At 36.8% G+C, this 13,968-nt stretch overlaps 1 protein-coding gene across 6 annotated transcripts in view; it reads right to left on the bottom strand.

Annotated features, from left to right (window-relative positions):
• The window catches only part of ankrd27 (ankyrin repeat domain 27 (VPS9 domain)), a 105,634-nt gene that overhangs the window by 41,983 nt on the left and 49,683 nt on the right, over positions 1 to 13,968 (bottom strand). For 4 of the 6 annotated variants that reach the window (XM_059992988.1, XM_059992987.1, XM_059992991.1 and 1 more), the window contains exons 15-21: positions 13,503 to 13,585; positions 13,169 to 13,284; positions 12,515 to 12,607; positions 5,868 to 6,065; positions 4,580 to 4,639; positions 4,350 to 4,469; positions 3,725 to 3,844 (exon numbers count right to left, since the gene is read on the bottom strand). In XM_059992988.1, the coding sequence (XP_059848971.1) occupies positions 3,725 to 3,844; positions 4,350 to 4,469; positions 4,580 to 4,639; positions 5,868 to 6,065; positions 12,515 to 12,607; positions 13,169 to 13,284; positions 13,503 to 13,585 (790 nt within the window). The remainder of the gene's footprint in view (positions 1 to 3,724; positions 3,845 to 4,349; positions 4,470 to 4,579; positions 4,640 to 5,867; positions 6,066 to 12,514; positions 12,608 to 13,168; positions 13,285 to 13,502; positions 13,586 to 13,968) is intronic. The other 2 variants (XM_059992990.1, XM_059992989.1) reach the window with 1 other exon arrangement.

A 13,968-nucleotide genomic window follows, 5' to 3' on the forward strand; every position in this document is an offset into this window, starting at 1 on the left:
ATTAATCGACATTGACTATAATCTCCTTTAGTAAGGGGTAGAATTTCACTTTTGTCCCAATTTATTTTGTACCCTGATATTTTCCCATATTCTTCCAAACTAGAAGATAATTTACGCAATGAATGCAATGGGTTAGTTAGGTAAATCAGAACATCATCAGCAAATAAGTTAATATTATATTCCTCTTGATTAACTCTGAAACCCATAATATCTGAGTCAGTTCTAATTAATTCAGCTAATGGTTCTATCGCCAACACAAATAAAGCAGGTAATAATGGACAACCTTGTCTAGTTGACCTTGTTAACGGAAATGATGTTGAAATTTGGCCATTTGTCACCATTTTAGCTTTGGGGTTAGTATTTAAGGTTTTAATCCATTTTATAAAAGATACTCCTAATCCATATTTTTCCAATACCTTAAATAAAAAATCCCATTCCAATCTATCAAACACTTTTTCTGCATCCAAAGCAACTGCCACACTCACTTCTTCCCTCTTTTGTGCCAAATGAATTATGCTAAGTAACCAAGTTACATTATCTGCCAATTGTCTTATTTTTAATAAATCCTGTTTGGTCCATGTGTATTAATTTTGCTAAGTATTTAGATAATCTATTAGATAAAATCTCTGCTATTACTTCATAGTCTGTGTTCAACAAAGAAATAGGTCTATATGATGTTGGCTTTAAAAGATCTGTCTTTTTTTGGCAATACTATTAAAATAGCTGTCGAAAAAGATTCTGGAAGTTTATGCATTCTTTCCGCTTGGTGTATTAGCTCCATAAAAGGAAGAATTAATAAATCTTTAAACTTTTTGTAAAATTCAGGAGGAAAACCATCTTCTCCTGGAGATTTATTACTCTGAAGTGATCCTAGATCTTCTTCGACCTCTTTTAATGTAAAAGGCACATCTAATCCCTTCTGTTCTTCTGAATTCAATTTTGGGAGAGTTATTTGTGATAAAAACCTTTCTATCTCAACAATATCATTTTGTGATTCTGATTGATACAGTTCAGAATAAAAAATGTTTAAAGTTTTATTGACTTCTAAAGGTTTATAAGTAATTTTATTTACACTTGTTCTAATTGCGTTTATCGTTTTGGAAGCCTGGTCTGTTTTTAACTGCCAAGCAAGAATCTTCTGTGATCTTTCACCTAGTTAATAATATCTCTGTTTAGTTCCCATAATTGCTTTTTCTGTTCGGTATGTCTGAAGTGTATTATATTTCTTATTATTGCTTCTTATTAACAAGTTGTCTTTGTTTTTCTTCTGTCATATATCTTTGAGATTCTTTTACTAATTTTGTAGTCTCTTTTTCCAATTGATCTATTTCTACCATATATTCCTTCTTAATTTTAGAAGTATAACTTATTATCTGGCCTCTCAAATATGCCTTCATCGCTTCCCATAATATAAATTTATCATCAACTGAATGTGAGTTTGTATCCAAAAAAAACTGAATCTGTTTTTTCATAAAATCACAAAAATTTTGACGTTTTAATAATACTGAATTAAATCTCCATCTGTAAATCAATTCCTCCTTATCCATCATTATCTTTGCCATTATCAAGGGGGAATGATCTGACAATATTCTTGCTTTATATTCCATATTTTTCACTCTGTCTTGAATATTCGCTGATAGTAGAAAAAAATCTATCCTTGAATAAGTTTTATGTCTATTTGAATAAAATGAATAATCTCTTTCTCTTGGGTTAATTCTTCTCCATATATCAATCAAATTTAAATCTTTCATCAATGATAAAGTTAATTTTGCTACTTTTGGTTTTGTAACAACCTTTATTGACCTATCTAAAACTAGGTCTAGACAAAAGTTAAAGTCTCCACCTATTAATATTTTATCATGTGCGTCAGCCAAATTCAAAAAAACCTTTTGTATAAATATTACATCGTTTTCATTTGGTGCAATAAATATTCATAAGAGTCCATCATTCTGAAAAGATTTGACAACGTATAATTACATATCTTCCTGCAGAATCAATTAATACATTTTATATTTTAATTGGTAAAGTTTTGTTGACCAAAATTGCAACTCCCCTTGCTTCTGAAGCTGCTATAACATTTCCGACCCAATCTCTCTTTAATTTCTGATGTTCTATTTCTGTTAAATGTGTTTCTTGTATAAAAGCTATATTTTTACTTTCTTAATGTATGTTAAAATTCTTTTTCTTTTCACTGGTCCATTAAGCCCATTAACATTAAAATTTAAAAAATTCAGTAAATTAGTCATTATTTTTAACGGGGTTACTCCAGTCTATAATACTACATAATATTTCAACTCTCATAGTACCTTGGGGAATTATTTTAAAATTCTCCATGTTGCTATGTGTCTCCCCTCCGATCATCCAGGCAAAGTAAGAAAGATAAAAGAAAAATAGATTATAAAGAAAAAAAAACAAAAAACCCCCCTGCTAATGTTGTGAATGAAAAAAAACACATTACCCCCCCTCCATTGTGCGGGTCACAGAAAACGCCATGATTACACACGTGAATCCCGTAGCGATCGATCCAAAGTTCCCCCAGCTCCCCCGTAACATGAAAAAAAAATCACTACTCTCGATTAATATTTCTCAAATTTTTACCTTTCTCCCCCGTATCATATAATTAAAAGTATATTTAAATATTCTTCTGTCCTTAATGTCCATCAACTCACTTCAGTGTCTCCGTCTTCATCTTTAATCTGTTTCACTTTTAAATCTTTACTGTGTCCAGCGAATATTTGGGAGTTCTTGTGTAAACTCCTCTTTATCCCGATGATCAGTAAAAAATCTTCTTTTTCCGCCATCCAAAAAAATTATCAGTGTTGCTGGGTGGTGCAATATAAATTTATAACCCTTTTCTCATAAAACTTTTTTCGCTGGGTTAAATTCCTTCTTTCTCTTCAAAAGGTCATAACTTATATCAGGATAGAAAAGAACTGCTTTCCCTTCTATCATCAATGGCTCATTTCTCTTTCTGGCACATTCGGCAGCCGCCTTCAGGATCTTTTCTTTATCTTGATATCTTAAGCATTTTATCAAGATTGGTCATGGGTTTTGATCAGGTTGAGGTTTTGCTCTGTGAACCCTTTCGATTTCAATCAACTGGGTTCCCTCTTCCATTTCCAAATTTTTCAGGATCCATTTTTGAAAAAATTTTATTGGATCCTCTCCCTCTATCCCTTCTTCAAGACCAACAATTTTAATATTATTTCATCTACTAAAATTTTCAAGCACGCCTATTTTTTCCAACAGTCGTTTTCTTTCTGATGTCCAGGCAAGAATATTATCTTCCATTTTATTCACTCTATCAATAGTGTCTCCCGTTATTTGTTGATGTTGCTGCCGATTTCTGTTCTGTGTTGCCGGAGGTAAGATGCACTTGAGTCCGAGGCTGCTTCATGGTGGCCGGCTCAGCTTGTACTGTCTTCAAAGTAGAAGTTTTCTTCTTTGCCTGTTTAGGAGGCATATCTAAGGAAAATCCTGAGTAGTTTAGACGTAGTTTTTAGAAAATATTTACTAACTTTTCTTCACTTAAACATTAATTTATTAGTTTTTTTTTACGGGAGAGCTGGATTTCCACGTCTCGATCCTACGTCATCACGCGACAACCCCTTAGATTAGGCTTGAAGTCTTTAAAAGATTATGCTTGTTGCTTAGTGGATTTTTTGACTTGAAAACTAGAGACATAAAATTGTCAGACATCATATGAAAGAAAAACTGCTTTCACCTCTTTGTACTTTCCTTTCTCTTCCTCTTGCTTCATTTCAACTGATATGGATGATGTAGTGGAGGTAGTTGATTTCTGACTACCAACATCAGTGGAAGATTGAGGAGATCTGCTAATAGACTAAATTTCCATTTTTATAAGTTACTTTCGATTCGTATAATTTTCAGATGTTACTAATTGAAACCTCACTCCACTAGAGTTTGATTTCAGATTGTTTATTCAATAAAATTTCAATTTATCAGCTGCTGTTGATTGCAAACTATATTTTCAACCCTTACTCTTGCCTTTATTGCTTGTTAATCCAATAATTTTACAATAATTCTGGTCTACAGAATAACATGATAACTATTTCTAAGAAACACTGACTCAGGTGATTCATGGACAGCAGTGTTTCAGAAACAGAATTGTGCTCCATTCACCTTCACACCTCTGGATCTTATTACAAATGGTTATAACATACCTGACCAAGAAACACACTGGTAGATAATAAGATTAATTTGGTTTAGTCCACTAGATTAGGCTTGAAGTCTTTAAAAGATTATGCATGTTGCTTAATGGATTTTTTGACTTGAAAGCTAGAGACTTAAAATTGTCAGACATCATATGAAAGAAAAACTGCTTTCACCTCTTTGTACTTTCCTTTCTCTTCCTCTGGCTTCATTACAACTGATATGGATGATGTAGTGGAGATAGTTGATTTCTGACTACCAACATCAGTGGAAGATTGAGGAGATCTGCTAATAGACTAAATTTCCATTTTTATAAGTTACTTTCAATTCGTATAATTGTCAGATGTTACTAATTGAAACTTTAAGTTTAAACTTAACTTTCTTCATTAAAATTAAAGGGATTTACCTCTTGATTGCTCTGTTGCCTGTCAGCATTAATGAAGGTAATTTCCAGCAAATCTAATATCTATAAAGGTAGATAACAAATTTAATAAAAGCACATCTATTAGCAAAACAGTGCAATTAGAATGGATTATTAATGTAAAAAAAAATCAACATCTTATACTTAACACACAGAAAATGCTGGAGGAACTCAGCAGGCCAGCAGGATCTGTGGAAAAAAGTACAGTTGACTTTTTGGGCCGAGACACTTCAGCAAGCTCTTTTCCACAGATGCTGCCTGGCCTGCTGAGTTCCTCCAGCGTTATGTATGTGTTGCTTGAATTTCTAGCATCTGCAGATTGTCTCTTGTTTGTGATCTTGTACTTAAAGCATTTTACTGCACAAGAAAGGCCAAAACTAAACATGAACCAACTGGACAATATTATACAATGTTCCTTCTAGCCACATGCTTCAATTTCCTTTGTTTTACTTTTTTTAAAACATTTTTAATCTTTGAACATATTACTTTTTTAAAAACATGTTTCGAATCTTAGCAAGGCTGTGCACATCCCATGGCAGTTGAAATTTCTTGCTGACCAACTGCCTTATAATTATAGTCTCTTCCAGCAAGGAAGGAACACTGGCAAACAATCTTAATTTAAACTACTGTGGGGATATGCCAAGTCTTCTGATTATAATCTCACAGAAAGCAATCCCAAAGAACAAAATAATCAAATCCCACAAATTAATATTTTCCTGTTAGTACTTCATATTCAAGGTTTTACTTTGAAATTCTGATTAATATCTGTAATAGTTTTCTCTAGGACTTTGAGATTAGAATTTTGGATGCATGAATACACAACCCTCAACTGAAATACTACTCAATGATAAATGAAGTTGACTTCCTGTCAAAATTTTAGTTTAATCAATTTTATTGAAACTCCAACACATTCAAACTACTTCATCCTTCCCCTTTGTCTTTGATGACAGATTTAATCAAATGAACAAGTTTCAATCAGTCTTTGTGCCCAAAATATATAACTACTAATTGGAATGTTTTAACAGTGAATCACTGTGCTTGTAGCACAATGAATGAATTTGGAGAAACAAAAAGTACAGACTTACTAAAATAACCACAATAATACCTCTCACAACATTGATATAGGTTCTGCAACACAGTAACTTAAATAACTCACATTTATTGATCTATATTAATGACTTTTTCTCCTAAATAGTATTGCCAAATGATGTGATCTCTATAAAAGCACCTTCAGGATAAAGCTCTAAGTAGATCAATGTAAGCCTCTAGCTACCTTAGAATTGAGTGCACAATGCAGTGGAGTTTCTTTCATCTTGTTCTGTATTTCAGTATTAGCTCCATTCTCCAGTAGAACCTGAATGATACCATCATAACCCCATCGAGCTGCAATGTGGAGAGGTGTATCACCCTTGTCATTTGTCATGTTTAAGTTACAGGTATATAATTGGTAATATACCAGGGCTTTGACACACTGCAAATAATAAACATAAAACTATTAAATTTCATTGAAAGAGTGACTTTCTATATTTAAATCTTTGCTTATAAGTTTTATCATTCAAATTACAATCAAAAGGGAATTTTAAAGCTGAACATGCAGAACAAACGATATATGCTTGTAAACTGTTTCAGTAAAATTCACTTATATTCAACTTCCTTCATCACGAAATACTTGTGACAAAGATATTGATGAATTTCGATTACATTGCATTAGGTTTACAAAATAGTACAGCTGTACCCCTCCCCCCCTTTATAAAGGTAGAGCGTTCCTATGAAACCTTTCTTAAGCTGAAATGGCATAAAGCGAAGGACCATTAATTTATATGGGAAGAATTCTCATGAAAGCATAAATCCTTTTTGTAATGTGAAGACAGGTTACTAATGTAGGTCTTTTGTAAAAGCAAAGTGGTGTAAAGCGAACATTCATAAAGTGGGGGACCTGTAATAGAAAATTTCAGAACCTAGGCCTCTATACCTCCCTCCGTAACTGGATCCTCAACTTCCTAATCTGATGACCACAATCAGTGTGGATTGGTAATAACAGCCCACCTCACTGACAATCAACACTGGTGCACCTCAGGGGTGTGTGCTTAGCCTACTGCTCTACTCTCTCTATACCCGTGACTGTGTGGCTATGCACAGTTCAAATGCTATCTGTAAATTTGCTGATGATACCACTATTGTTGTCTGAATCTCTGATGGTGACGAGAGGGTGTACAGGAGCGAAATATACCAGCAAGTTGAGTAGTGCTGCAGAAACAATCTTGCACTCAACGTCAGTAAGACCAAAGAACTGATTGTGGACTTCAGAAAGACTAAGATGAAGGAATATACATCAGTCCTCAGAGAGGAATCGGAAGTAGAAAGAGTGAGCAATTTCAAGTTCTGAGGTATCATCTCTGAGGACCTAACTTGTCTCAATACATCGACGCAGCTCTAAAGAATGCAGGACAGTGGCTACATTTCATTAGGAGATTTGGTATGTCACCAAAAATACTCGCAAATTTCTAGCGAGACCGTGGATGGCATTCTAACTGGCTGTGTCACTGTCTGGTATGGGGCAGAGGGGGCGGTGCTACTGCACAGGATCTAAGTAAGCTTCAGAGAGTTGTAAAATTAGTCAGTTTCATCATGGGCACTGGCTTCAAAAAGACGGCATCTGTCATTAAGGACCCTCATCACCCAGGACATGGCTTCTTCTCATTGCTACCATCAGGAAGGAGGTACAGAAGCCTGAGGGTACACACTCAACAATTCACAAACAGCTTCTGCCTCTCTGCCATCTGATTTCTGAATGCACATTGAGCCCAAAAATTCTCTAACTTCAGGTAATATCCTTTTGAGGAACAGCAAGAAATATCCGTAGTCACATTTATTATCTACCAACATCTAAATTAGATGATCTAGTCAGTTACATCATTGTTAATTGTAAGAATAATACACTGTATGCAAATTGATTTGTGTTAGCAGATCTCCTTTGGCAAGACCACTGCACAAGTCAGGAAATTTCATACAGTCACAGAGCATTACAGCACAGAAAAAGGCCCTTCAGCCCATTCAGTCTGTGCCAAACTATTACTCTGCCGAGTCCCATCAACCTGAACCTGGGCTAAACCCTTCCATTCTTCTCCCATCTTATCCAAATTTTTCTTAATGCTCAAACCAAACCCATATCCACCACTTCTGCTGGCAGCTCATCCCACACACTCATCATCCTGATTGAAGCTCCCCCTCATTTTGCCCTTGCATCCTTAACCCACGACCTTTAGTTCTAGTCTCACTTAACCTCAGTGAAAAAAGCCGACTTGCTTTTACCCTATCTGTACCCCTCAATTTTATATAGCTCTATTAAATCTCTTCATTCTCCTTTGTTTCAGGAAATAAAGACCCAAACGATTCAACCTTTCCCTATAAATCAAGTTCTCAATTCCCGGCAACATCCATGTAAAGTTTATCTGCACTCTTTCAATCTTATGGATATCTTGCCCTGATTGTACTGGGTTTTCTGATTTCTTCTAGGATAGTTGTAGGGAGTCACCATCATTAATTTGAATCTCCATTTTTGCTTTCTAACACTATTATTAAGGGGGCTGAGAGAAATCTTATTTTGACACTACATGGTACTTTTAAATGCCACTTTAGTTATATTGCAATTAATTACCAGTCAAATTCAGAAGACCAACTATATCTTTTCCTCATGGTATTTTAAACTTGACAAACAAATCAAACTCTATAAAATCATATGCAGTTTCCTTCCCAGTCAGAAACCCATTTTTGTAATGTCTGCTGATTAATTAAATGTAGTTAATTATAATTCTGGCACTGACTCAAATCAATTATTCTGTACTTAATTAAGTTTTAGATCAAGACCTACAATGGGGGAAGGAGAAACAATTTACCACATGGATCAAACTTGATGTGTCAAATCTTACATCAGTATTTGCTATGCTTAGTTGAAAATGTGTGTGATATTTGGTGCTTACAGGAAGTCAAGAGCACAAGCCACTGATACTGGATTAATAATGTTCAGAAAAGGTAAAAATCTACAAAAGAGAACTAGTGAATTAGAGTTGAGGAAAAGCAGAATACTTCAATCTCATATCAAATGTTTCGGCCATACCCAGCTCCTACTTTGTAATTAGTTTTCATAAATGCAGTGGATTCTGGTTAATTGGACTGCCACATATTTGGGACAGCTCTTAAAAGAACAAAAAAAACAAAAAACAAAATTGAGAAAATAGCTGGGATTGACTTCAATAATTTGAGACACTATGCCACTTAATTGGGCAGGAATCTGTTGCCGAACAGATTTGAGCTAGCGTTAGTCACATGGATTTGCGTGGTCATCGGGTACAACACAGTGCTTAGATCAATTAATTCCTAATTAGCATCAGTTGTTTGTGTTTGTGTTCAAAAAGCAGCAATTTTTAATCACTGATAGTTGAGGAGAAATAAGCAGTACAAGCATTCAGAACTGTTTTGCTCACAGTGGTTTCAGGAATTCAAGCTTGGAGATGCCAGAGACGGCAGGGAGTGAAAAAGAAATGATTCACTATTTCAACAAGTTAGAAATTCTAAAGAATTTTAAGGTAATGACAATCATCTTGAATGGTACAATGAAAATGAAGATTTGAAGGATACAATCGTCAACAGCATTGTAAGAAGCCAGTCTATTATCTGCATCAGGTGTCCCAGTGATTTTGTTCATTTACAGTCAAAAGGACAAGATGTGGATGAATTCCTTTGTTGGTAAGTTTTAAGAACTAATACACTGTTTATGGTACTGCAGTAGTATTGGTAGTGTTTAATTTATTCTGTATTTCACGTAAAACATTGTTTTTTTCAGTTTGTCTTTTTTATACCTTTTTAAACTCATCATTATATGCTGTGTCTCTTCAGAGATTGTCTGCCTGGTGTCACATAACCAGCAATTGTGATATGCACCATCTGCTCATCAAACCTGTAGACTAAGGGGTGCTGTCGTAGTGTGCTGGACTGACCTCTACCTTGCTGAGGCCAGGCTGCAGCTTTTAGAGGCCTCCTCCTACCTATCCCTTGAAGAGAACCCCACTCCTGACCATCAGAAAACTGTCTCCGATGCCATCACTCACCTCATCAAATCTAGAGAACTCCCATCAATTGCTACCAATCTCATAGTCCCCTTACTGCACACTGCTCACTTCTACCTCCAACCCAAGGTCCACAAACCTGACTGTGATTGTCTCTGCTCCTGCTTCACCAAACTCGTGTCCTCATACCTCGACGCCATTCTATCCCCCTTGGTTCAGTCCCTTCGCACCTATGTCCACGATGCTTCTCATGCTCTCGATCTCCTCAGTAACTTTTAATTCTCTGGCCCCAACTGCTTCAATTTCACCATGGAGATCAAGTCCCTATACACTTCAATCCCCATCAAGAAAACATTGTCACTCCGCTTCTTCCTCAATAAAACAATCAACTAGTACCCATCCACCACCCCACTCCGTTGTCTGGCAGAACTGGTCCTCACCCTCAACAACTTTTCCTTCAGCTCCTCCAACTTTCTCCAGACTCGAGAGGTAGCTATGGGCACCTGCATAGGCCCTAGCTATGCCTGCCTCTTTGTCGGCTATGTAGAACAGTCCATGTTCAAAACCTTTCCCAAAAATGCTCCCCAACTCCTTCTGCGATAACTTGACCACTGTACTGAGGCTACCTCATGCACCCATGCTGAGCTCACCAATTTCATCAAAATTGCCTTCAACTTCCACTCTGCCCTTAAATTCACTTGGTCCAGTTCTGACACCTCCCTCCCCTTCCTCAATCTCTCTCTCCATCTCTGGAGAGAAACTGTCACTGGCCTACCAATTCCCATTATACCTCTTCCCACCCAGTCTGCTGTAAAAATGCTAATCCCTTTCCTCAGTTCTTTCATCTCCACCACACCTGCTCCCAGGATATGACTTTCCTTTCTGAGACATCTTCAAAGAACAGGGTTTCCCTTCCTATGCTTTTGTTGCTGCCTTCGCCTGCAACTTCTCCGTTTCCTGAATACCCACGCTCACCCCATCTTACCACCACCTTAACAGTGATAGAGCCTCTTGTCCTTACGTCCCGCCCCATGAGCCTCCGCATCCAAAATGTCATTCTCCACAACTTCTGCCATCTCCAAAAGGATCCTACCACCAGATCTTTACCCCCCCCTCCCACCACTCTCTACTTTCCATAGGAATCGTATGTGATTCCCTTGTCCATTTGTCCCTCCCCATTAATTTCCGTCCTGGCACCTATCCCTTCAAGTGGTGTAAGTGCTACATCTGCCCATTAACCTCCTCCCTTATCATTATTCAGGGCCCCAAACAGTCTTTCAGGTTGAGACAAAATTTCACCCGCAAATCTATTGGGGTCATCTATTGTGTTCCATCTGGGTAGCCTCCAACCTGATGACATGAATATCGATTTTTCCTTCTGGTAAAAAAAAATCCCTCCCCCTTCCCCTCATCTCCTACTTCCAACTCTGGCCTCTCACTTGCCTGTGCTGTCCCCCTTCCCTTTCTCCTACGGTCTACTCTCTCTCTCTCCAATCAGATTCTTTCCTCTGCAGCCATTTCTTTCCTACCCACCCGACTTCACCTATGACCTTTCAGCTACGCTCCTTCCCCTCACTTTACTGGTGCCTTCCCCCTTCCTTTCCAGTCCTGAAGGGTCTGGGCCCGAAGCGTCGACTGTTCATTTCCAGAGATACTGCCTGACCAACATTTTGTGCATGTTGCTTTGGACTTCCAGCATCTGCAGACTTTCTCATGTTTACCATTCATCACCTGCTTGCATGGCTTCAAGTGACCCTGCTTGGGGGGGGGGGGGGGGGGGGGCTAAAAAAGGCACACCTTGCCCAAGGATGACCTACAGACTAGCAGAGGGAAGGAGTGCCTTGCACTTCCTTGGGTAAAGATGTATCTCCAACCTGCCACCCTCCTTTTAACTACTTCCATGAAACTTCTGCTAACTGGGCCAAAATGTGCATGTCCTCATATGTCCCAGTGAACCAGAATCCACTGCTGTACATTATGCTCAACACAGAGCAGTCTTTCAGTCCTAGCACTTCAGAGTTTATGTTAAACTATGCTAAAATCCTCAGTAGTTGAGAATGAGACAGAGGTACGATTCTGACTGAGAAAGCATCATTGCTGATGAGCTTGGATGTTCTTAACAACATTTAGGACAGAATGGAGACCAGACCAAAAAATTTAACAGAGTGAAGCAAAAGTGGACGACAAAGACAAATGTGACAGCGGACAGTGATGCACAAGGCAGAGGTGGGGGAAAGTATGTGGAAAATTGTAATGACTGAAATTTGAAAAAGAAAGGATATCCTGGCCAAGTTAAAAATTTGGAGACAATTCCTTATCATTCTCATGTTTAAATCTCTTCACGATTTCAACTTTCCTAAAAATTGACACTGAAGAGGTGTCCATCAACATTTCCTTTCCTTCTTTAAAAACTGCCATAAAACCCTGTCACCTTGTCAAAACTGCTGATAAACCAACTTTTAATTAATCACCTACTTTTGATCCCCAGCCTGTGAAATGCTTAGAAATGTTTTTCTATGTTAAGGTATTTTATAAATGCAAGCTTTGTTGATGTTGTCACTGATATCTTTAAATATGAGTGTAAGGAGTGATTATTCAAACACCACAAAATCAAATGCTTAACCTATGGGAGCTGGAGGTAGAGAGAGTGAAAGTGGGAAGGGAGAAGAAGATGTATAGAAGGAAAGAAGCAAGTGGGGGAGGCTGAAAAAGAGACAGAGCTAAACAGTGGAAAATTACAGAAGGGGAAAAAAGAAATGAAGTCAAATAACCAAATATCAATTTCCTATGTAGAAACTAGAACTATTATGTACATCACCAACAAACTGAATAATAGACTTTTGTTAAAACTTACATCTTCATGACCATGCATGCAAGCCAAATGAAGTGCTGTATTTCCATTATTATCTTGTATCTCAGTGCTGGCCTTGTAATCTAGCAGCAGCAACTATATAGTAAAAGAAAAATAATTAAAACTGTTGTGTATTAATTGATTAAAATAAAAATAATACAGTTTTACTTTAAATTAGAATTGAAGTTATATTGTTGAAGACTGAAAATGTTGGGAAAACTCAAATCAGTTAATATTTCAGTTCTAACAGAAGGATTATCAATCCGAAACATTAATCTGGTGCCTTTTTCCAGATGCTGCTTGACCTACTGAATATTTTCAAAATTTTCAGGTTTTCCAGCATCTGGAGTGTTTAATTTTGAAAAGAAATGTTATATAAACCAAAATATTCTGGGGTGAATTTCTTACTGCTGTATGTGGATTGGAGACAGTGGGCAATATTATATCACTATTTCTCCAATTACAACTCTCGCATACTTTTCTTTGTTTACATCCAGTGCATTACACACTTATTAGAGTGTCTTCATGGTTAAATAATTTTCCTGTCAAAAACACAATAGAAATATGAGGTATTTTGCTTTACTACATTTACTTAAAATGGAAATACTAACAATAGTTTTTAGGCATGTCTTGAAAATCTTAGTCAAATTTACTTACAGTGACATTTTGATACCCCTTCTGACAAGATAGGTGAAGTGGGGTGGACCCATGATAGTCTGTAGCATTAACAGCACCTCCTTTTGACACCAACACATCAATCATCATTGGTTGACCTTGAGGATAAAGCTCATTATTAAAAGACCATTCCAAACAAAACTATTGTCCATCAAAGCCAAGTTAACAATGTGCTATGTATATGGCCTAATACATAATATTATGCTTAAATTTAATGTTCAGTTTCAAATTTTAAAAGCATTTTAAAATGTAAGGATTAAAAATGTAGTAGAAGTTTGCTAAACATAGATGTCTGATCACAGTAACAAATGCTTACCACAGAAAGCAGCTACATGCAATGGTGTGTAACCCCGGTCATCTCGGGAAGATGGAGTGACAATAGATGGATCATTCATCCTACTACAAAATAGAAAGTTTATCAGGCCAGCTTTCCCACTAACCAATTATTTAAAACTGAAATTTATATAAGTAAATACAGAAACCTAATAAATGGGTCACCAGTATGATGTTTCTGGTAAGGGAGATTCTCAATCAGAAATTCAGTAATAGGCACATTCAATGTTAGTACTAAAAGTGATATCGTGAACATGACAACAATGGGTTCTGGAATCAGGAGTATAACATGTTCATTCAACCAGGACTTAAAACCCATGGTCCCTTCATGATCTCTTCCCCTTCTTTACAGTGTTACACTGCCACTTATTCACCTCTCTAGTTCCTAAATCAATTCTTTATTAACCTCCATTTCCTAGTTTCCTGCTGTCTTCATAGACTTCAGTTAG

This window comes from Hypanus sabinus, chromosome 17 (genome assembly GCF_030144855.1).
Source record: "Hypanus sabinus isolate sHypSab1 chromosome 17, sHypSab1.hap1, whole genome shotgun sequence".
NCBI lineage: Eukaryota > Metazoa > Chordata > Chondrichthyes > Myliobatiformes > Dasyatidae > Hypanus > Hypanus sabinus.